The sequence below is a fragment of the Peromyscus eremicus genome, chromosome 6 (assembly GCF_949786415.1).
Source record: "Peromyscus eremicus chromosome 6, PerEre_H2_v1, whole genome shotgun sequence".
Lineage (NCBI taxonomy): Eukaryota > Metazoa > Chordata > Mammalia > Rodentia > Cricetidae > Peromyscus > Peromyscus eremicus.
In genome coordinates this window covers 109,113,321-109,135,856 of record NC_081421.1, presented here as the reverse complement: position 1 = coordinate 109,135,856, position 22,536 = coordinate 109,113,321, and the positions used below count along the sequence as shown (strand labels likewise).

At 42.3% G+C, this 22,536-nt stretch overlaps 1 protein-coding gene and 1 non-coding gene across 2 annotated transcripts; both read right to left on the bottom strand.

Annotated features, from left to right (window-relative positions):
* Window positions 1-4,565: 4,565 nt before the first annotated feature.
* On the bottom strand, window positions 4,566-22,526 carry LOC131912732 (alcohol dehydrogenase 1-like). The gene is made up of 9 exons (XM_059265030.1): window positions 22,488-22,526; window positions 20,921-21,022; window positions 14,512-14,650; window positions 11,384-11,471; window positions 11,051-11,270; window positions 10,636-10,896; window positions 9,542-9,677; window positions 5,471-5,609; window positions 4,566-4,590 (listed from the first exon to the last, which is right to left on the bottom strand). Exons 1-9 carry the CDS (start codon window positions 22,524-22,526, stop codon window positions 4,566-4,568), a joined length of 1,149 nt encoding a protein of 382 aa, XP_059121013.1.
* Window positions 21,969-22,127, bottom strand: LOC131913976 (U1 spliceosomal RNA). The gene has a single exon (XR_009380042.1). It is a non-coding gene; the product is annotated as a U1 spliceosomal RNA (small nuclear RNA).
* Window positions 22,527-22,536: the final 10 nt, after the last annotated feature.

The following is a 22,536-nucleotide window of genomic DNA, read 5'->3' as shown; positions in this document are numbered from 1 at the left end:
GAAATATGCTGTTGAGTCCTTTGGACATATGCCAGGAATGGTATAGCTTTATTTGGTCATATGATAGATTTATTTTTAGTTTTTTTGAGGATTCTCCATACTGATTTCCATTGTGGCTGCACCAATTTGCAGTCTCACTAACAGTGAACGAGGGTTCTCCAGTCTCCACAACAAAAGCCAGCATGTGTTGTCAGCTGCTGATCTTGGCTATTCTGACTGCGATGATGTTGTGGTTTGAAGAGGTATGGTCCCCAAAGACTGATGTGTTTGAATGCTTAGCACACAGGGAATGGTACTATTAGGAGGTGTGGCCTGTTGGAGTAGGTGTGGCCTGTTGGAGGAAGTGTGTCACTATGGGGGCAAACTTTTAGGTCTCAGATGCTTAAGCCCAGACTCAGTGACACACAGTTCTTTTCCTGTTACCTGCAGATCAGGATGTAGAACTTTCAGCTCCTTCTCCTGCACCATGTCTGCCTGCATGCTGCCATGCTTCCACCATGATGATAATGGACTAAACCTCTGAAACTGTAAACTTGAGACATAGTGGGGAAAACTACTCTCGGGGTGAAACCAAGGAAGCCCCTCTAATAGTGCAAAGATTGATCCCAAGCCCAAACACCACCAGTTAACAAGAATATTGCAGTCATCAAGAGGAGGGACCTTACCACCAAACCGAGAAACACAAATGTAAGAAAAGAGAACATGTTTAGGGGGGAAACTGCCATCTGGTGCTCCAGCTGGTGCTACCATTGATAACTAAATATCCCCAGCTTTCATATATTTGGGGGTAAATGGAAACATTTGACTACAGATGACTGGCTTAATTTTCCACAGAGAACTGAAGTCCTTGAAAGAAGGTACATCTGTCTTCAAGATGCTGAAGGGTACTTGACCTGTCTAGTTTTAGCCCACAATTATGTATAAGACAAATAAATTAATCCACATTTTTGATTTGCTAAGACTTGCTTTGTGGCCTAAAATGTAAATTATTTTAAACAAAGTTCCTTAGGCTGTTGAGAATTATGTGTTTCCACAGCTGCTGGAAGAAATACTCTGTAGATATCTGTTAAGTCCAACTTGTTTATGGTGCTGTTTGACTCTGAAGTTTCATTGCTTATTTCTTACATCTGGATGATGATTTATTAGAGTAGGCTATTGAATTTACCCACTGTTATTGTATTGGGATCCATCCCTTTGTGTCCATTAGTGTTGGTTTTATGAAATCAAGTGTTTGTATTACTTTTCTCATTGTTATGACTGAAACGATTTTTCAAAGGAAGATCTTATTTTGGCTCCTGGTCTGAGAGTACATGGTGAGGCAAGGGGGTCATGTCCATGGGAATGTGAGGTCACATCACATCGACAGTCAAGAGGCAGAGAGAGAGATGGCCATGTTCAGCACACATTCTCCTTTTTTCCAAATTTGACTCAGTTCTCAAGACTCCAGTGAAGTAGAACAGGGTCTAGAATGAGAAGGCCTCATGCTAATCCTTAGAAAAAGTATTATATTAAAAAAAAACAGTTGGCAAAGACGACTGGAGCACACCTCCTGCTTATTGGGATAGAGGTTGACTAATGACAGCCACCAGAAGAGGCACAGGGGCACTCCAGAGTGTGTGCAGGTGACCTATGGCTCATTACAACACTAAAACACACATCCCTGGGAGGATTTCAGATGCTAATGACACATAAAATGCATGAAGCTGTATGCAGAAGGCATGTGATAGATACTATCACATGTGCAAGGTAGCTTGAGATAAGTAGATGAGCCAAAACCTTGTGCCATGTGATATAAATTTTGCCCCCATCCTTTGTACAGTGATCATATTTAAACCATACAGAGAAAAGCAGGACTAAGAACTTGTTAGACACACCAGACCAAGGAAAGGATGTAACTCCTTCATTTGAGTCCCATAAAGAGGTAGGCACCTAGCATTAAGATGACTGGCAGTGGTTGGGGAATATTGTTTTAAGGTGTGTTACTTTTGTTTATGTTGCATTTGTTTAACTCTGTGAAGCTGTGTTACTGTGCCTGTCTAGAACACGTGATGGTCTAATAAAGAGCTGAGTGGCCAATATCAAGGCCACTGATAGGCACTGGCAGGCAGAGAGAATATAGAGGAGGAGGAGGAAGAAAGAGCCGGAGGAGGAGGACTCTAAGGGTCAGCCACCCAGCTACACAGTAAGCCATGGATTAAGAGTAAGATTTATGCCAGGTGGTGGTGGCACACGCCTGTAATCCCAGCACTCGGGAGGCAGAGGCAGGTGGATCTCTGTGAGCTCAAGGCCAGCCTGGTCTACAGAGCTAGTCCAGGACAGGCTCCAAAACTACAGAGAAACTCTGTCTCAAAAAACAAAACAAAACAAAAGAGTAAGACTTACAGAATTAAGAGAATGGGGAAAGCCCAGAGCCAAAAGGTAGATGGGATAATTTTTTTTGTTTTGTTTTTTCAAGACAGGGTTTCTCTGTGTAGCTTTGTGCCTTTCCTGGAACTCACTTGGTAGCCCAGGCTGGCCTCAAACTCACAGAGATCCACCTGGCTCTGCCTCCTGAGTGCTGGGATTAAAGGCATGTGCCACCACCTGGCGGTCTTTTTTTTTTTTTTTTTTTTTCCAGAGCTGAGAACCGAACCCAGGGCCTTGTGCTTGCTAGGCAAGGGCTCTACCACTGAGTTAATTCCCCAACCCTAGATGGGATAATTTAAAGTTAAGAAAAGCTGGCAAGAAACAAGCCAAGCTAAGGCCAGAAATTTATAATTAAGAATAAGCCTCCCTGTGTGATTTATTTGGGAGCTGGATGGCAGGCTCCCCAAAAGAACAAAAACAAACAACAGGCAGTGGTGGTGCACACCTTTAATCCCAGCACTTCGGAGGCAGAGGCAGGTGAATCTCTGAGTTTGAGGCCAGTTGGTGTAAAGAGTGAGTTCCAGCACAGCTAAGGCTATACAGGAAAACCCTGTCTCTAAAAATCAAAAACAAACAAAAAAAGATGGAGAGATCCTTCACTGACCACCTAGGATGTGCATCAAGAGACTGACAGGCAGGTAATTCACAACTATCTCAGGGCCTTCAGCTCAGCCTAATCTCTGTTGTTGATGTGACATACTCAAACTGTCACTGCTCATCTACCTGTTTACTTGCCTAGACCTGCCATCTACCCATCTACTCATTTGTTCATCAGGACCTAGTTCTGCCCTTTTGTCTCTATAGCTGGTCTCAACTCTGAGCCTGAAGCCTGACTCTACAATAGCCTTGGTAGATTCTCTAGCACAGTGATTCTCAACCTGTGGGTAATGACCTCTTTGGGGGTCAAATGACCCTTTCACAGAGGTTGCCTAAGACCATCTGCATATTAGATATTTACATTACGATTCACAACAGTAGCAAAATTATAGTTATGAAGTATTGGTGAAAATAATTTTATGGTTGGGGAACTGTATTAAAGGGTCTCAGCATTAGGAAGGTTGAGAACCACTGCTTTAGCAGAAGCAATAGCCCAAGTTGGTTCATTGTCAGTACAGATTTATATCTACCAGTTTTCCTGCTTCTTAGGACTTCTCAAACCTCTTGAAGTCTGCTGTGACCCCTTAATTCACAAGAGTCATTCTATAACCTACATATATCATGCATATATAGAAATAATTGCTGTGTGATGTGTAATATGTGATCTGAGTGGTAAGAGTAGTAAATAAGATTGCAATTAAAGTATCCCTGCTCACCTCTGCCAGGATTATCATGAAAAGTTGATGTATCTGACAAATTGCTGCCATTGAAACTATGGCCCCTTGTGAGTTTATTGTTAATACATTCTGCATTGTGCAAAGATGAACATGTACTTATCTCTATTTCTGACATAATGTGCCCAGGATTTTTGTTGGTGGATGTTTCTGTCCTACCAGCCAGCTCCCAAATAACCACACAGAGACTTACTGTTAATTATAAATGTTTGGCTAATAGCTTAGGCTTGTTACTAACTAGCTCGTATAACTTAAATTAACCCATATTGTCTATGTACGATCATGTGGCTTGGTACTTTTTTTTTTTTCTCTTCACATCTCCTGGTGACTTCTCCCTTTTCCTCCCAGTGTTCTCCCAGTCTGGCTCTCTAGCTTTACTTCTTCCTGCCTAGTTATTGGACAGTTAGCTCTTTATTAAACCAATGAGGGCAACACATCTTCACAGTGTACAAAAGGATTATTCCACAGCCTGTTTTTCTGAAACAGTCAGTTGAGCATATAGAATGGCAAAGAACCCACTCTAAATAGGTTTTAAATAAATACAGGTTGGCCCTAGTCCTATACTAAATAAAGCAAAGTTAAAGTGGTACTGTAAGTGTGGACACATATTATTTTTAGTAACCAATTCCTGCTTCTTTTCCTTTGATGTTTAGCCTGAAATAGAGACATGAGTTTTGAAATAGTTAATTTGATTGTTTAATTTGTTAAAATTGTGTATGTGTGTCTTTCCAATTTTGGTCTCCATAGGTTGCAATTTAATCTTCAAGGAGGTAAAGAAGCACCACAGAGCCCTGCTGAGGATGCTAATATCCCGCCATTGTCGGAGTCTTAGAGTGTGAGGACGCAGCGGATGCTGAAACACAAAAGAGTAAATGCTGAGATGACTAACTTGTCTGTGCTTATGGATGTAGCACAAGGCAATTACAGCACATACATCCCCATCTCCCAACTCTGCCCTTTTTACAGACACTGAAAATATCTGTAATCAAGGATAGCAGAGAACAGTCAATCATGAGATCAGAACGGAGCAACGAGAACCAAACAGTATGGCAGCAGACAGCCCTGAGCAGTCAGTCACCTCAGTTATGGGTGCACTTTACTCTGGGACCTCTCACCACTCTTCAGGTGGCCACTCACTAGTCTGGTGGGAACTGGAGCAGTAATTCCACAGCACTGTTCTATTTTTTAGAACGAAAGGCTGTGTGAAGACAATCACTGGGTTGCATTTTGAATGGAAAAGTCGGTCTTTTTGTTGTTGTTTTTTTCTTGTCAATTTGTGGTGCTCTTATTACTACCAAATGAGAGTCATCAGGAAGAGTGATGTACATTGTGCTTTATATATTAGCAAGTTCCCTGGTATATAAAGCATTCTAAGTCCACCATTCTAAAACATTCAGATTAAAGAATTCTGCTTATCGATTCACCTTTTTGTTTATTTGTTCTTTTAGGCAAAAACTTACTCCTGAGCAGTTCCCACACTCGTGTTGTTGCAGTTGATACTGGTGTTAGAAATAGAAATGTGATATTCAAGAGTTTATCAGACAAACTAACTACCATTTACATGTCACATGAGGGTAGCAGAGAGTAAAATGGGAGCATGGACTTGTCATAAAATTTTGACCAAAATATCCCCACACCCAGGAAAGTCTTGTATACACACACACATACACATACACACACACACACACACACACACACACACACACACACACCCCATTTGCACAAATACTTACCAGTTTCCCTCTCGTAACAATTTGAACGCTTCATTGACTTTTTCAAAAGGCAGCTTATGGGTTATAAGAGCATCTGTGTTGATTTTTTTTTGTAAGTAGTCAGTTACTAGTTTAGGGATGCCATCTCTGGTTTTATACCCTGTAGAAGGAAAAGACTAAAGCAATGGGATGTGAAAAGTATCAGAGCTGACAGAAGGCTCCAGTGAACTGTCTATTTATAAAATTATCAAAGCCAGCCATTCATTGGTCCTTTTCCTAAGTGTCAAAGCAAGCAGTTTGTTGCACAGCAGAATCCAATCACTGACAGATGTGATCACCAGGCCTATAGAAGAGCCCTATGCCTATGCTGTCATGGCTATAACCATAACCACATGCCTAAAGCTCTCCTTTGTCCTTCGGGCACTAACCATTTCCTGCAGCACCCACTGGCTGACTGACCTGGATTACCAGTCTCCTTTCATCTAAGGCAGAGCGTGTTAACGCACATAAAAACAGCTGGGAGTGAAGGTCATAGGAAGTGGTTAGTGTCCCGGAAAGTGGGCTGATGGGCTGTGATCACGATTGCATTGAGTCTATTACTTCTGTTTTTTTCTTTCACAGAGGAAGAGGAAAATACTATCACAGTCTCATTTGAGATCATACACTCAAGGACTTAAGGACTTTGCAGAAGGCTTCACCTCCAGAACTTCTCAGTAGCACCATTCTGGGCACCTCTGACCTACAGACCGGGGAGACCTTCAACATCCATACCACAGAAACAATACAATATCTGATGATTGCATAATTGGTTGGTATGCAGGATTTTCACTAACCTAAAACCCTGTTAGCGTAACACTGAATAAAGGGCAACCTTTGCAGCAGCTTCTCTCATCCATAACAAAATAATTCTTTTTAGGGGGCTAGTTTTATTAGTTGGTAAGTATGAGACAACCAACTGTGAGTATCTGGTATACCTCTCCAGCATGCTTGATAAAGCCTTTACACATGCACACACACTTGGTGTCATAAATAGATGAAGAGAAGCACAGGAAGAAGGCACACACGGTATATGGGAATAAGGTGCTTGCAAATTTCAACTTTGGGATTGGAGTAGCTGGTCAAAATAAAGGCAAAACATTGAGGTCTGGGGATCTGACAACCAGGCACAAGGCTGGTCAATCCAGGTACCTGGAGCTAAACACATTCAATTTTCCAGCAGTTGTGTGGAATCCTAGGGTCCTTCTAAAAGCATGGAAGAGCCTCTAAGGTGGCATAGTGCCTGACAAGAAAGAAACCATAAAACTTGCAATATGTCAGCCTCATAAGAAGAAGGTGACAAAGTCTCTTGTCTAGGGACAGGAAGAGAGACTGGGACTAATGGCTCAGTGATGGGGAACCAATGACTCAGTGATGGGGGACCAATGGCTCAGTGATGGGGGACCAATGGCTCAGTGATGGCTCAGCAGGCACACCCCCCTCAGCTTCTATCTTGCTGTAGGGGGACTGTTCTTGCTGCAGACAGTGTAATCCTTTGTATTGAACCAGAAGGCTGTGCTTGATAGCCCTTAGCAGCCGCAGACGTGGGTTATCACCTTATGGCAGAAGTCATCTTGGCTATACAAAGCCCATCTCTTCCTAGTTGATGTGAGCTTGTTTCTTTTTCCTGTTGCTCTGATAAAAATATCCTGACACTGGTTGGAGAGATGACTCAGTGGCCAAGAGCACTTGTTTCTCTTCCAGATGACCTGGGTCCAATTCCCAGCACCCACATGGTCATTCACAACCATCTGTAACTTCTGCCCCAGGGGACCAATACCCTCTTCTAATCTTCGAGGGCACCAGGCACACAAGTGATGTATATACATACATGCAGGCAAAATACTCACACATAAGAGAAAAAAATATCTTGACAAAAGCAAAACAAACTTCTTTTTCATGAACGTTAATCACACACACACACACACACACACACACACACACACATTTTGACGGCAACAGAAAATGGACAAAGATAGAAAGTTAGCTATAAAGAAAAAGCTGAGTCATTTGTGTTTAGTCATTCTCTGCATTCAGTTACTTCTTAAACAGTTTAGTTTGGGGAGCTTTACACAAGTTGGATAATTCTTGAATTTCTGAAAGATGAGACTTCTGAAGTGGAAGGCTGGTTGATGGAAATGTTCTCCCTGTTATGTGATTAGGAGGGTAGTAGTCCAACTTCATATTCAACTTACACAAAAGCGTGTCAAAGAATAATCTAGAAGGCCCCAGACCTTCCAGCCCAAACAAGCATTCACTGCCACCGAAGCCCACACCTCATGTTTTCTTGGGTCGTGAGCTGCTGTTGTCAACATATCAACTGATCACTCACTTTTTGCTCATTTGTGTCACCTTCTTTGCTGAATTCTTACCTTGCATGTTTTTCATTTAGTTTTCACTATTAGATAAGAAAAACTATTGCTCACCCTTGTTTTCAGCTGGTAGGACTGGGTTTAAGGAATTTGGATAACTTGCTTAAAGGTAATGCCCATTGAGAACTCTGACTGCAAAAGCCAAGTTTTCAGATCCATGCCTTAAATTAACCAATCAATTAGTCATTAATCACCAATCACCAATAATCAGTCATTAATCTTGCTTAAGCGTTCTGGCTAAGGACAGGGCATAAGATAATATGAACTGTGCTGTCTAATAACAAGCTGATGCTAGTCATGTGTGGCTGCTTGCATTTATTTACTTATTTTTTAGGCATGGTCTCATTATGTTGCCCTGCCTTGCCCTGGAACTCACTATGCAGATCAGGCTAGCCTTGAACTCACAAAAGTCCACTTCCCTCTGCCTTCCTAGCTCTTGGATTAAGTCATGTGCCACCACATCTGTTGTGGAATATTATTTTAGCTAGGCAAAGATGTATTACATTTATTTTACCTTGCCTGCCTAAGGCACCGGATTGGTCTAGTAAAGAGCTTGGCAGAGAAAGGATAGGTGGGTTGGTGGGCAGAGAGAATAAATAGGAGGAGAAATTTAGGCTCAAGAGAGGAACAGAGAAAAAGGAAGAGGAGAGAACTAGAGGAAGAGAGAGGCATGCTTGGATCCAGAAGCCAGGCAGCTGTCAGCCAGACACGAGAAGCAGAGAAAGTAAGATATACAGAAATAAAGAAAAAAAAAAGGTAGACAAAGAGAAACATGTTAATTTAAGTTAAAAGAGCTAGCCAGAAAGAAGCCTAAGCAAGGCTGAGCATTCAAAGCTAACAGTAAGTCTCTGTGTCATGATTTGGGAGTTGGTTGGTGCCCCCCAAAAAGAAAGCCTGCTCCACACATCCACCACCGCTGTTTGGATTTAAGTAGAGTAGAATGAAACATAACTGACTTGTCAGTCTTCCAGTCCCACCAGCCATATTCTGAGTTTTCAAAAGTCACATATGACTAGAAGTCACTTCATTAGACAGTGTGGCCTCAGAACATTTAATACTGCACAGGTTCTGTGGAACAGGTTAGTTCTGGAAGCATACTGGGTATGACTGTGAGGTGATGGAATAGATTCTGAAGGTGTTTAGGGAAGAGATTGGAATGTGGGCTCACATTGTAATTGTGTGTTTAGTTTTAAAATAGAAACGTAGAGTGATTATTAAAGTGAGAACTCAGGACGGGGGCAAATCAGTGATACGCTCATCTAGTCTTAACCTGTATGGGGGAGTGGTCCATATACCACCCATGGTTTGCCACCAAGTACAGAAAGTCTGGGTCCCAATGGGCACCTTATAGATCTTATCAGTGTTAAACTAGTGATCTGTTTGCTTCTACAGAGAACACACTACTTTCAGGAAGATAGTCTTGTGCTTTCATGGAAGTTGGAGAGGGGATAGTGTCGTGCTATGTATGCCTGACTGCCTGGAACTCACTTGAGTCCAGGCTGGCCTTGACCAACCTTGTGATACTCTTCCTGCATCTGCATCCCGAGGGCTGAGAATGCAGCCCACCTTTCCATTTCTCGATACACTGTCTTCTATTTCTTCCTATCTTCCCTCCCTGTTTCCCTCCAAGGAGCATGCAGGAGACTTAGGGTTCTGGAAAGAGAAAGGAAACAGAAAGGCCTACCTCCCATAACAGAAGATTTCAAGGTTCTCCCGGGGAGAAGCACCGCTGGATCAAATGAGAGCTGTGACCCTGAGGGAGCAACTCCCATAATCACACACACCCCGTAGCTCACAACGCATGACTTCAAAGCTGCGACCTAAATGCAGAAACAGAAGGGTTAATGTCTCAATAGCTCTACATGTAACTTGTGAGTGGCCTGGTAGAAATGAAGATCTTCTGAAGAGGCCCTTGTAACTCTCAGTCTGACCAGTAGACTATTGAAAGATACAACCTCAAAGAAATGGGGTATTTTTCCAATGAACCTTATGCTAGGAGAGAAAAAGGGCACCAGTCAGTGTGGGAACTTGTCTGCTGGAGAAAGATCTCACACAGTCCTAACAGTTTGCTAGCCTGCCTTCCAGGGTGAGACTGAAGCCCAGACAAGAACTGGCCGAGGTCAGGTTGGGAACAAACCTTGACCAGGACTGCTCAAATGCATGTATCTGTTTAAACTTTGCTCTCACTTCAGGACCTGGAGAAGATGGACTTGGGGGCTTCATTGGGCCCTTTGTGCCTCTTCCCAATGTGGCCACATTGATTAAATCTTTTTTTGCTTTCTGTTTTTAGTTTGGCTTTTTAAAATTGGCTTACTAGGGGGAGGGCAGGCCTTACTTGTGGGGCGGACTGTGTTCTCTAAATTCAATAACAATGCTAATATGTGCTTTCAGGGAGTATGTGGGAGACATACTATGATCAAACAGCACAGAGTATGTTTAACTATGGCATCTAGAGTAAGCTGTTTAAATTCAACTAAGATTAGGATTTTCAGTCTTTAAGCTGAAGATAGTGTTATTTATTAGCTACAAAGATGGATCTATGAATTAAATGGGACAGAACAGGATAATAGCTCAGAAGCGTGCAAGGCATATCAATGTGCTCAAAAAGGCTAGGTAAAAATTTGTAGCCCTTTATCAGGCCTGAAGGTATAGAGTTGTGCTCAGCATGCTGGAGGCCCTTGGTTCAATTTGCAGCAGTCCTTCCAAATAAAACAAATGGCAGTAAATTCCTGACTTTCAGAAGTTAATGTGTTCCCAAATTGTGCTCAAGACACATACCATGGTTTCAATGAGGCCGATTGCCTCGAACGCAAAATCAGCACCAATACCGGTCATTTCCATCACCACCTCCTGGACGGGTTTCTCGAGCTTGTTAGGGTTGAGACAATCAGTGACACCCAAGGCTCTTGCCCGGGGAAACTTCTGCTCATTGATGTCAACCCCGATGATTCTAGAAGCACCAGAGGCTTTGCAGGCCATGACAATGGCAGAGCCGATCCCTCCAAGTCCAAACACCACACATGTAGAGCCAGGGGTGACCTGCAGATTCAGAGGTGATTTTGTGTTAATAGGAAATGAAGAAGGGTGGGAAGTCCCTATGGTTTTGTCCATGATGGGAGGAGCCTTCCAGCTGTGTGGCTCCCTGTTTACTGTGTAGACAGTCACTGAAAACAACTCAGAAATGTGTTCTTACCTGTGCTGTATTAAACACAGCTCCAAAGCCTGTCGGCACCTCACAGCTTAAAATACAGACTTTATCCATAGGAGCGGCATCATCAATTTTCACCAGGGCAATTTCATCTACCACAGTATATTCTGTGAATGTGCTGGTCCCGTAAAGATGATAGATTTTCTTCCCTCTGCAGGTAAATCTGCTGGTTCCATCCAACATTAATCCGGTTGGAGAGAGAACACTGCTCCCCCAGACACGGCAATGAAGAAGAGAAATGAGAAGACGTTAGCAGAGTCGAGTCAACCCCTGCACCCAGGAAAGCACATGAGGTGAGAAGTCGAAATGGAAACTAACTTCTCTTTCTTGCAGAAGTTGCCCTTAGGGTGGAGGCAATAGACACACTCCCTACATTCCGGAAGAGGCAACGCTAAGACTTTATCTCCTGAGGAAAAAGAATAAAGAAAGTTATGACCAACTCAGGGGAAACCCGAAATACAGTAAATACCACTGGGAGCTGTTTATAGCGGATGTCATCAATTCGCTCCAGAAGAGTTGTGGCATGGTATTTGAAGTTAATTATCATTCCACTATGGGATCAAAAATTTTTACTATAAATAGACCTGCAAGATAAAAAAAAAAAAAAGAATCCAGGTATTTGCAGTTCATGGCATTGAAGGTCAAAGGAAAGAGGTGGCTGTGTCTAAGAGTGACATCTGTGTTTGTGGTATGAGACTTGTCTGTTTGGCTCAGTGTTCCAGGAGAAAAGCAGAATCTGTCTTTATTGACATTTGGAAGAATGAATTCATACATGAGCTAAATTAGAATCAGTACTTATTATGAGGTGTTTTTATTATTATGCTGGAACTTGAGGAAAGGCAGCCTGTGCCCTTAATCCTGTTCTGCCATTAAGTAGCTAAGTAAGTCAAACAAGGGAACTGATCTTTTTCAGAGCACCTATCTCTTCAGAGGTGATTGAGATCAGTCTGTGCCTTGCCCTGAGTCACACCATATTGTGTCACACGGTGCTTTTCAGATTAATTGCCCCGAAAGACTTAACTTTACAAGAAGCTTTTGACTCCGTTTTGAGAAAGGAGGGTGATGACCGCTCCTAGGACACCATCTGGAGATCTCGCCCCCATAAAGCCTCTGTTTATTGGAATTTCTTTCAGTTTTCCAGCATTGCCTCTTAGGTCCCTTGAAATTCCTTGCCTTTGTAACCTACATATATACCTGTTCTGGAGTCCCTACCCTCCACATACAAACTGATGTGTTTACTGTGGGATGTGTACATGTGATCAGGGTTAATATTAGTAATTAGGATGGGAATGAAACAGCTCGTGCTTCCCTCAGCCAGTGCTTGAGATCAAGGCGATCTGGAATGTCTGGCAAATTGTTGCCAGCAAAACTGCTGTACCGGGTGAACGTACTGTTATTCAGTACATTCTGATATCATGGAAAGACACAAATATGTTCACCCATTTTTCTGACATAGCATGCTCATGATATACATAAAAGAAAACAAATAATCTATGACAAATTCTTGTTAGAATAATGTGATATTATCAAGTGCTTGAAACATGAAGGTCTGTAGTGTGGGGAAAGTAAATACAAATTCTAGAAGAAACTCTTATGCATGATACTACTCTGTACAATTGAAAAGATTAGTGCATACACACATGTGTGTATAGAAAAGGGCTCATATTTTATTTTTAACCATATTGTGATACAGTGTATATATTGTAATTCTTAGTGTAACATTGAGTAGATTGGTGTGGGATAATATCTATAGAAATGAGTGGATAAGAATTCTTCTTTTAGACCCTTGTAGTCAAACAAAATTGGAAGAAATGAATATTCTATTTTTCCATGCTGGCTTGTGGCTGTGGGATTTTTTTTTATATGCTGTGAATATGTGTTGCTCCGATTGGTTGATAAATAAAGCTGCATTGGCTTATGGAAGGCAGCTTAGAGGCAGGCGGGAAATCCAAGCAGATATACAGAGAAGAAAAGGAAAGAGAGGTGAGATGCCAGCCTGCTGCCCAAGGAGCACCATTGCCCCAGACTGGTAACCCCATGGCCACATGGCAAAACAAAGATTAATAGAAATGTGTTAATTTAAAATGAAAGAGCTAGCTTGCAAGAAGCCTGCCATAGGCCATACTATTGGTAATTAGTATGAAGCCTCTGAATGATTGTTTTATAAACAGCTGAGGGACTGAAAGGCTGGGCAGGACTGGAGGAATGTGAGACTGTGGGCTGGGTGGGACCAGAGAAAACTTGTGGCTACAGCCTTGTGCATGGTAGGTAAGTGTCACACCACTGAACTCCATCTCAGCCTGGGATTTTGAATCCCAAGTTGCCTATTTCTTGTACTGTGTCTGATGTCTGGATGCAGTTTCATGGTTTTGTCAATATATGGTGAGTTCTGAAATCTTCATGTTACTTCAGGGAAAGAATCAGAGTGAGAATTAGGAAAGGAATTAGTGCTATATTGTAAAAAATGGAATCTGCCTCTAGGTGAAGACAGGCTCCTGTCCCCTTCCTTAAGAGCTAATACACAGGGAACAGCTGGCTAGGGAGAACCCACGAGAGGGTGGGTTCATTGAAAGTACAAGCTTTTCCTTTCCCGAATGCCTGACACATAACACCATGCCTACCAGCCAACCCATCGTGAGTCTTGGGGCTGCTCGCCTTTCTGAGGCTATTTCTTCTTTTTCTCTCAGATGCTGCCTGTAGCCCGAGTATGCTCTCACACCCTGTAACTAACGCTTTGGGATCCCTCCTCTTTTTTCTAAAGCTCCTCTCCTTGGCTTGTGGCATCTGTGGCCAAGGGGCTGAGCCCCATGCTGCCTCAGTTCAAGCAGCTTGACTTTCATTCCTTCTCTTCTTTACCTCTCCTCTCTCTTCCAGTTTGCCTGAACTGGGATTTCCCTTTTAAGCTCCAATAAACTGTCTTTATGCTTCTGTTTGAATTCATTCTTTGTTCTGAAGCTTGTTTTTGATTGTTCTTAAATTCTTTCATTAATAAAACTAAGACCCTCAAGAGGGGACCTTGATTTCCCAGTTACCATAGGATAGCTCTGCTGGAGCTCCATGTGATTTCTGATAACATCTTTCCCCTGCCTCTTAATTTCTTCCTTCCTTCCTTCTTTCCTTCCTTCCTTCCTTTCCCTTCCTTCCTCCTTCCCTCTCTCTCTTTTTTTTTAAAAGATTTATTTATTTATTATGTGTACAGTGTTCTGCCTACATGCCAGAAGAGGGCACCAGATCTCATTACAGATGGTTGCAAGCCACCATATGGTTGCTGGGAATTGAACTCAGGACCTCTGGAAGAGCCACCAGTGCTGCTTACCCTCTGAGCCATCTCTCCAGCCCTGCCTCTTAATTTCTTAGAGCCCTGCCTCTTAATTTCTTAAGTGGCAGAGAAGCCAAACCTCTTCCTGCACCCCTAGATGGCATCAATATCATGCCTAGTTACCTACCTGGCTTTAAGGTAGTTACGCCTTGCCCGACACTCTCCACAATCCCAGCTCCTTCATGGCCCAAGATGGCAGGAAGCGGTACTTTGTTTTTCCCTTCCAGGATGTGGTTATCAGTACCACAGATCCCGGTGGATATAATCTGAAAAGATGATTAAATTAATGGAGAAAAATGCCTTGTGACAGAAAGACACACTCACTGTGTTGTCACTAACATGTGGATCCTGGTATCAAATCTTGAGATTTGCATGTTTAACTTGGAGTACTTGTAGAGTAGGTGTGCTGGTTGGTTTTTGTTAACTAGACACAAACCTAATATAACTGGGGGAAGAGAATGTTAATTGAAAAAAATGCTTCCAACAGCTTGGCCTGCAGCAAAGTTGTGGGGTATTGTCTTGATTAATAATTGAGGTGGGTGGGTCCTGTTTACTGTGGGCATTGCCAACCTGGACTGGTGGTCCTGGGATGTATAAGAAAGTAGGCCGAGCAAGCTGTGAGTGAACAATCCAGTAAGCAGCACTCCTCCCCGGCCTCTGCTTCGGTTCCTGCCTCCAGGTTCCTGCCCTGATTTTCCTCAGTGGTGCGGTGTGACAAGAGGAGGGAAATGAAACAATCCCTTTCCTTCCCAAGTTGCTTGTGGTCATGATGTTTTACCACAGCAATAGAAAGCCTAACTATTTGAAAGAAGCCACTAGGGGGAGAGGGAGGAAGATGGTTTAAGGGAGAAGGGAGAGGAGAACACAGGTGAAAAGGAAAAGGGGATTAATGAGGAGGGAGGTTTACCTGTAGAGGGAGATGGGAAAGTAAGGCAGAATAGGGGACGAGGCAAGGATAATTAACACTAAGGACATTTTAAAAAGCCATATTGAAACCTACTATTTTATAAGCTTTCTAAATGTGTGTGTGTGAGAGAGAGAGAGAAGAGAGAGAGAGAGAGAGAGAGAGAGAGAGAGAGAGAGAGAGAGAGAGAGAGAGAGAGAGAGAGAGAATCTCTTCCCAGAAACCATAGGTTGCCAAATAAAAAGTCCAGTCCCAGGTCTGGGGATACCTCCCCCTTGGATTGTTGGTCACGGGTGTCTTGGAGACCCCTCGAACAATATAGCTGTTGGGGTGGTTCTTGGTTGTTCACCAGGCACTTGTTGGTATGATCCTAGTACTGAAAACTCCACAGATGTGGAAAATCAGGCTGGTTCTGACTGGGGTGCTTTTCCCCTGCTGGCTTGCTTTCCTGGTACTGGAAGGTTCTATGTGTGCTACTGGGAGAGAAAAGTCACCAGCAGTTTTATCTCTGAACTCTGCAAGCTATGATAATGACCAGCCTGGTAGGATGCACCCATGGGTGTAGCGGTAGCATGAACGCTCTGGAGGTAAAAACAACCACTTTCTCATTGGATTTAAGACCTACTCCACAGGAAGAAAAACATGCCTGGTACTATAAATCTGGCCAAACCCCTATGGCTGGGAACTCATAGGCTCCAGAAATAAACCTATTACTATTGCTTTATTGCTAAATGGACATAGTATCAAACTGCCCTCTAAAGACATCTATATCTACTCCTTGATTAATGCAACTGTCTTTGTGCTGTGGATGACAGTTAATGAAGAAACTCACAACTGGTCAAAGTGCAGAGACTATGTATGGCATGTTCTGCCATAAATGGGACATCTGTGTCACATTCTTCCCCAAGGCTGGGGCCATATTGTGGAAGAGGGGTTGGACAGATTGTAAGAGCCCGAGGTTGAGGAAGACCAGGGAGAAACAGTATCCTCTGGATAGGACTGACGTACCCATGAACTGAGAGCAGCTGTGGTTACCTGCACAAGAGCAAGCCAGTTAACACCCCAGGAGAGAAGGGTTCACAAGCCCTCACACCTAGCTGAGGGACTTCTCACAGCTGGTGACTGCTAAGTGAGTCAGTTTTCTTTAGGGGTTCAGTCCTTGGTAGGTCAACCATGTTCCAGTGGGCGGCCCCACACCGTGCATATATGAGCAGCATAAACTGGACCCAGTGAGGTGTTAAAAAATAAAAAGGACATGAAGTATGGAGAGGATGGGGAAGTGGGCAGTGAATCCATAAGGAGTTAAGAGCAGAGGTAAATACAATCAAAACATATTGTATGCATGGATGAAACGCTCAAAGAATACAATTATTATATTAAAATACCTGGTCATAAAATTATTGAGTCTTTCAGAGAAAAATATGACACAACTTCAAGTCTAGAGGCAGATTATCCTTTAATTCTCACATTTGTGATATTATTGTGCCCACAGAACACAACACATAGTTTCTCTTGTCTTCATAATTTTGCCCAGACTGCCTAAACACAGCAGACCTCACTGAATTCTTTCTGGCACTTTGCTACTGTAGGATGGGGTAAAGCATACAGCAGGAACTTTAGGATACGTTTTGTTACATGAACTCACATGGAAGGAAGCCTGGGTAACATTTGGATGATCTCCCTGCATTCTGTGCCAAAAGGTAAAGCAGTCTAAACCCTGAGCCCTTCTGTGCCAGCTTTCCTGTCCCCATCCTGCGTGCTGTTTCCTGATAAAAACTAACGCAAAAGGGAAACAGAAAGGCCTTTGAAGACCTCTCCTAAGAGTCTTCTGCAGCACACAGCTTTCTGGCTTTCTCTTCATTGCAACTATTTTTATCTCTACCTGTTCCAAATCGAAAGGTGACTTAGTTTCTCTCCAGGGTACAGAGATACCACAACTGGATGACATTGGCGGCAAGTCAGATCAGTTTCAGACTGAATATTTCCCTCGGAACATGTTGACAGGGCTAACAAGTTTTATCTAGACATTCTCTTTATTTTTATTATTTTTCCTGGCCTGCAGAAATTGATCCTTGGAACTTTTGAAATTCCTTGTAAAATTGCTATTTCCTTCTGGCAATCTGATTGCTCACTTTGATGTTATTTCCTTTATTACTCTGGGCTCTTGTGGGGGGGGATGGGAGTGGGGGTGGGGGGGTGGAAGATAATTATCTCTGTGTTTTCTTGGTCTGTTTATTCAGGCCATTGATCCAAGTAGTTGCCCCACAATCCCGTCTCTCTCTGTTCTTTTGTTGGGTTGCTGCTCTTCAAAGCCCACTCTGATTGGTCTTGAGAGAGATCAGTCTAGTCTGGTCCACAGCTTTAGATTTCCAGAGATTCAAGTGATGTCAGCATGGACTATTAATTGTATCTTTGCCTGGTTTTCTGTGTTGAGCTTGCTGCTGCTATAATCACAAGAGTTTCCAGTACTCTCTTAATTGCTTATCACCAAGATCTTGGAGACAGTTTGGGTGTGGTCTGCTCCCCGAGGGTTCGCGTGCTAGACTCTCACTCCCCTGTGAAACAGGTACTGAATGCCAGCCTTTGATGGATGGGTCTAGCACATCACCCTCATAATGGCTTAGTGTCTTTCTCAAGAGACTAGAGGGAGAGGCTAAGAATGCTTTCTGTTCCTGTAGAGGTCCTGAGTTTGGGTTCTTAGCACCAAAGTTGGGTAGCTCATAACTGTCTGTAATTCAAGCTTAAGTGTCTCAGATATCCTTTCACGGCTTCTAGGGACAGCAGCACACAAGTGCACACAGATACACGGATGACACATATACACACTTTAAAAACAAAATACATCTTTAAAAAAGAGACTAGATTAAGTCTCATGGGAATGAGTTAGGTCTAACAAGACTGAATTAGTTACCGAGTGAGTTAAGTACTCCCCTTTCTCTGTCTCATTGTGAGAGAGCATGAGTTCCTTGCCAGAAGCTAGTTAGATACTAAAAACACACTCTTGAACTTTGGAAACTGAGAGTCAAATAACCCTAAAATACCCACACAGTTCTTTGTTTTTGTAACTTCTCAAGGTATGAGTCCTCCCACACTCTTTTCCAAACAAAGTTAGCCCCCTTAACAGAACTGTGGAGTGCTGAGGCCTCCTACTTGCCTCTTCCTGTTGTTAGAACATCTGTATGGTATAGTAGAGTTGGGTGAAGGTAGTGACTTATTCCCCCAAAGTGACACCTCTTCCCCATGAGCAGGGGAATGACAGTGTGAGCTCTTGCTATCAACTGAACTGTTTGCCTTTTACATACAGTGGCCCTAGGCAGCCCCCAGTGTAATAGCATTTGGAAGTGGAAGTCTTGGGAGGTAGTCAGCTTCAGATGAAGTCATGAAGAGAGAGACCAGGCGCTTCCTCCTTTCCATGTTCTCTCTTTCTCTCTCATATAAAGGTACAGCAAGAAAATGAGCATCTATCTAAGCCAGGATGAGAGCTTTAGTCAGAACCAGCCATGCTGGCGTCCTCATCTAGAAGACTTCCAGACTCTGGAACTGTGAGAAAATAAATCTTGTTTAAAGCACATGAACAATGGCGTTCTGTGACGGCAACTGGAGCAGACTCAGACCTCACCTGGCCCTTCTAGAGCAAACTTTTCTTACTGATGAGAACAGGGGAGGAAGTCGGCTGGTTCCTCCCTAGCACTATAAGTCTGTCATACCTGGAGAGTCTGTCAGTGAGCCAGTGTGGGAGAGGGAGCCCGGGCCTCTCAGTCACTCCCACTGCAGCAGAGCATTTACCTTTGTCTAGTCCGTCTTCTACTGATGTAACAGAATATCACCGATTATGTCATCCTTAACCTATCAGTTTATTTGGCTCACAGCTGTGGAATCTGGTGAATCTAAGAGCATGGTGTCTCTCATGTTACAACATGGCAAACAACAGGTGAATGTGTGTGACACAGAGAGGTAGGTGGGTGCAACATCATGCTTTTATTAGGAGTCTATAAGTAATCCCTTCTTACAGTGACAGCTTTAATCCATTCATGAGGGCAAAGGCCCCACGATCTACACACTCACTTCTTAGAGGCATTGTCTTGGAATCACTACATTGGCAATAAGACTTCAACACAAGTTTTGGAGGACACCTACAGCCATCCAATAGCTATATATCAGAATATCTCTGTAATTGTGGAAAATGGAGGTTTAGGGACCAACAGTTGTGTTGATTTTCACAAATCTTACTATGTGTGTGTGTGTGTGTGTGTGTGTGTGTGTGTGTGTGTGTATGTGTATGTCTGTATATGCATGAGCTTTCCTGTGTGTGTATGTGAGTTTCCTATGTGTGTGAGAGAAAGAGAACTTTCTGTGTATGTATGTGTGTAACACAAATCTTAAAAGGTCTTATTAATAAAAACAAACCTGGAGCCAGGTATTGGGGTGAACGCTGAAAGATCAGAAAAACAGAACAAACCACATCCAACCTCATCTTGCCAACTTTTCAGCTGATCTTGTTTCCTCTGATTGAAAGTCCTTGAGTCCTCACCTGAATGGATCTCAGTGTCCTGCTGCTAAAAGCCTAAAAGCTTAAAAGGACCTCTAGTTCCTAGTCCTCATGCCTTATATACCTTTCTGCTTCCTGCCAGCACTTCCTGGGATTAAAGGCATATGTCACCATGCCTGGCTGTTTCCAGTGTGGCTTTGAACTCACAGAGATCTGGATGGATCTCTGCCTCCAGATTGCTAGGATTAAAGGCGTGTGCTACCACTGCCTAAACCTATGTTTAATATAGTGGCTACTCTGTTTTCTGACCCCCAGATAAGTTTATTGGGGTGCACAATATATCAACCACATTTCCCTTTTTTTGTTTAAAATGAAAAAGTTATAAGAAATGTAATAAAAAGTATATACAATAAGTATATACAATATATATACAGTCAAGAATTACACTAACAATGTCTAGTCCATTCACATTTGACAGATTCAGACAAAAAAATTTATTTCTTATCCTATTTAAAACAAGTAGTTCCTTTTTAAAAGCAGATTCAAAAATGTACCTTTTATCTTATCATATGTGTTTGTGGGGTGTGTGTGTATGTGTGTGTGTGTGTGTGTGTGTGTGTGTGTGTGTGTGAGAGAGAGAGAGAGAGAGAGAGAGAGAACTTCCTGTGTGTTTGTGGCGTGTGTGCACACATGTGCACCAGAAGTTGAAGTCCAGATATCTGTCCTCATCTCCTCCTCTATTTTGAGACACGGTCCCCCCTGAAACAAAGGTTCATCACTTTGGCTTCACTGGTTGGCCAGAAAGTCCTGGGGGTTCTCCCATCTCCAGCTCCTAGTCACAAATACATGCCTCTTGCCTGGCTTTATGTGACTTCACTGAGCTACTTCCTTATTCTGATTTTCAAATCTAAAAAACATTAGTGTTTTAAAAATAATCCTGGCCACTTAGTGTTTATAGTCTTAGGTTTGTGACATTTTAACGAAATGCAGCAACCTCACTATTACTATATGCTAATGCCAATCTGTATAAATCATAGGAAGTCTTAGCTCTCTTTAATATAGAATACGATTTGTTTCCTAAATTCATTGTAAACACACATACATGCATCCACATCCATTCAATGTATCATCATTTATATTTACCTTAATTCGAACCTCGCCAGCCTTTGGTGGATCAACTTGAACCTCCTCAATGGACAGAGGGGCATTTGCTGTCCAGGCAACAGCTGCCTTGCATGTGATGACCTATACAAATTCAAAAATGAAGTGATGAGGTACCTTACTGCGAATGAACTAGAAACAGGTGAGATATGGAGTCAAATTACATCTACTACACTGAGCAGCCATCCTGCTTATCTCCTTAGAGGATGAAAGTAGATGAAAATAGTCTACTTATTCATTGGAACAATCACTTGTATCTTTTTTATGTCTGATTAAAATAAATTTTTTTTTGTTTGTTTTTTTCGAGACAGGGTTTCTCTGTGTAGCTTTGCGCCTTTCCTGGATCTCGCTCTGTAGACCAGGCTGGCCTCGAACTCACAGAGATCCGCCTGCCTCTGCCTCCTGAGTGCTGGGATTAAAGGCGTGCGCCACCACCACCCGGCTAAAATAAAATTTTAAACAAAATGTCATAATGCAAGATGAGTTCACATCTACACACATATGTGTATATGTATTTAAATATACACATATACGTGCATATTATACATTCTTTTAGCTCCAGCAAGCTGATTGGAATTCTTAGTTGATTTTTCTGTATTTAAAATATCACAAAGTATCAGTATTGGTTTATGAAGCCCAATTCTGCTTTCTGAGTTTAAATTCCTGCATTATACTTTCTAATACTGACTACTTACTTAGAGATTAGAATCTATTGTGCAAAGAACCTTTTCTTTTAAGAAAAGATGAGCAACACCTTGGAAGTAAAATGAGAAACACTGGCCATCTTACTTTTCTAACTCAAGTTCATCCTAGTGAAATACAATGCAGAACATTTAATTTGCCATTTTAATTTACTCCCTCTGTCTTATAACATTTATTCATTTTAGTTTGTAAATCTCCATACAATTCAGTCTTTGGTTTTCTCTATTGATTTTTCCTTTATTAATAGGTATTTTGAAGGTAAGAATTTAAACATACCTTTTATAAACTTTTCAGTATTGATTAAGTTGCTTTTTTTTAACACAAAAATAAGGGGAAAGTGGGAACACAGTCCCCTACTGTCACTAATTACACAGTTCCCCAAATTTCGGGAAATGATAAGGGACAGCATATTTGGAGTGTAATGGATGAGCCTCATCCTGGAAAAAATACCTCCATGATCACAGTATCTCCCCTTTTGGGTAAATTTCTAAGTTGTTTCTTTAAATGATAACAGTTCTTATTTTATTATGATTTTGATAGAAATTCTCTAAAACTGACTTGCAGATTACCAGGAGTTCTTCCTTTATGCAAAGCACGTTTTCAACAGAAACTTAAGTAGTAAAGTGTACCTACTACTAAATATGCCCATTCTCAATAGAGCCATAAATAGTAAGGTATACCTACTACTAGTTATGACCATTCCTTCTCAACAGAGCCTTAAGTAGTAAAGTATACCTACTACTAAATATGCCCATTCCTTCTCCACAGAGCCTTAAGTAGTAAGGTATACCTACTACTAATTATGACCATTCTGGAGACTACGTTCCCAGAGCTCACCCCGACTTACATTGCTGGGTGTTTTTGTGGCCAGGCTAACTTGCTCCATCTTTGCTTCT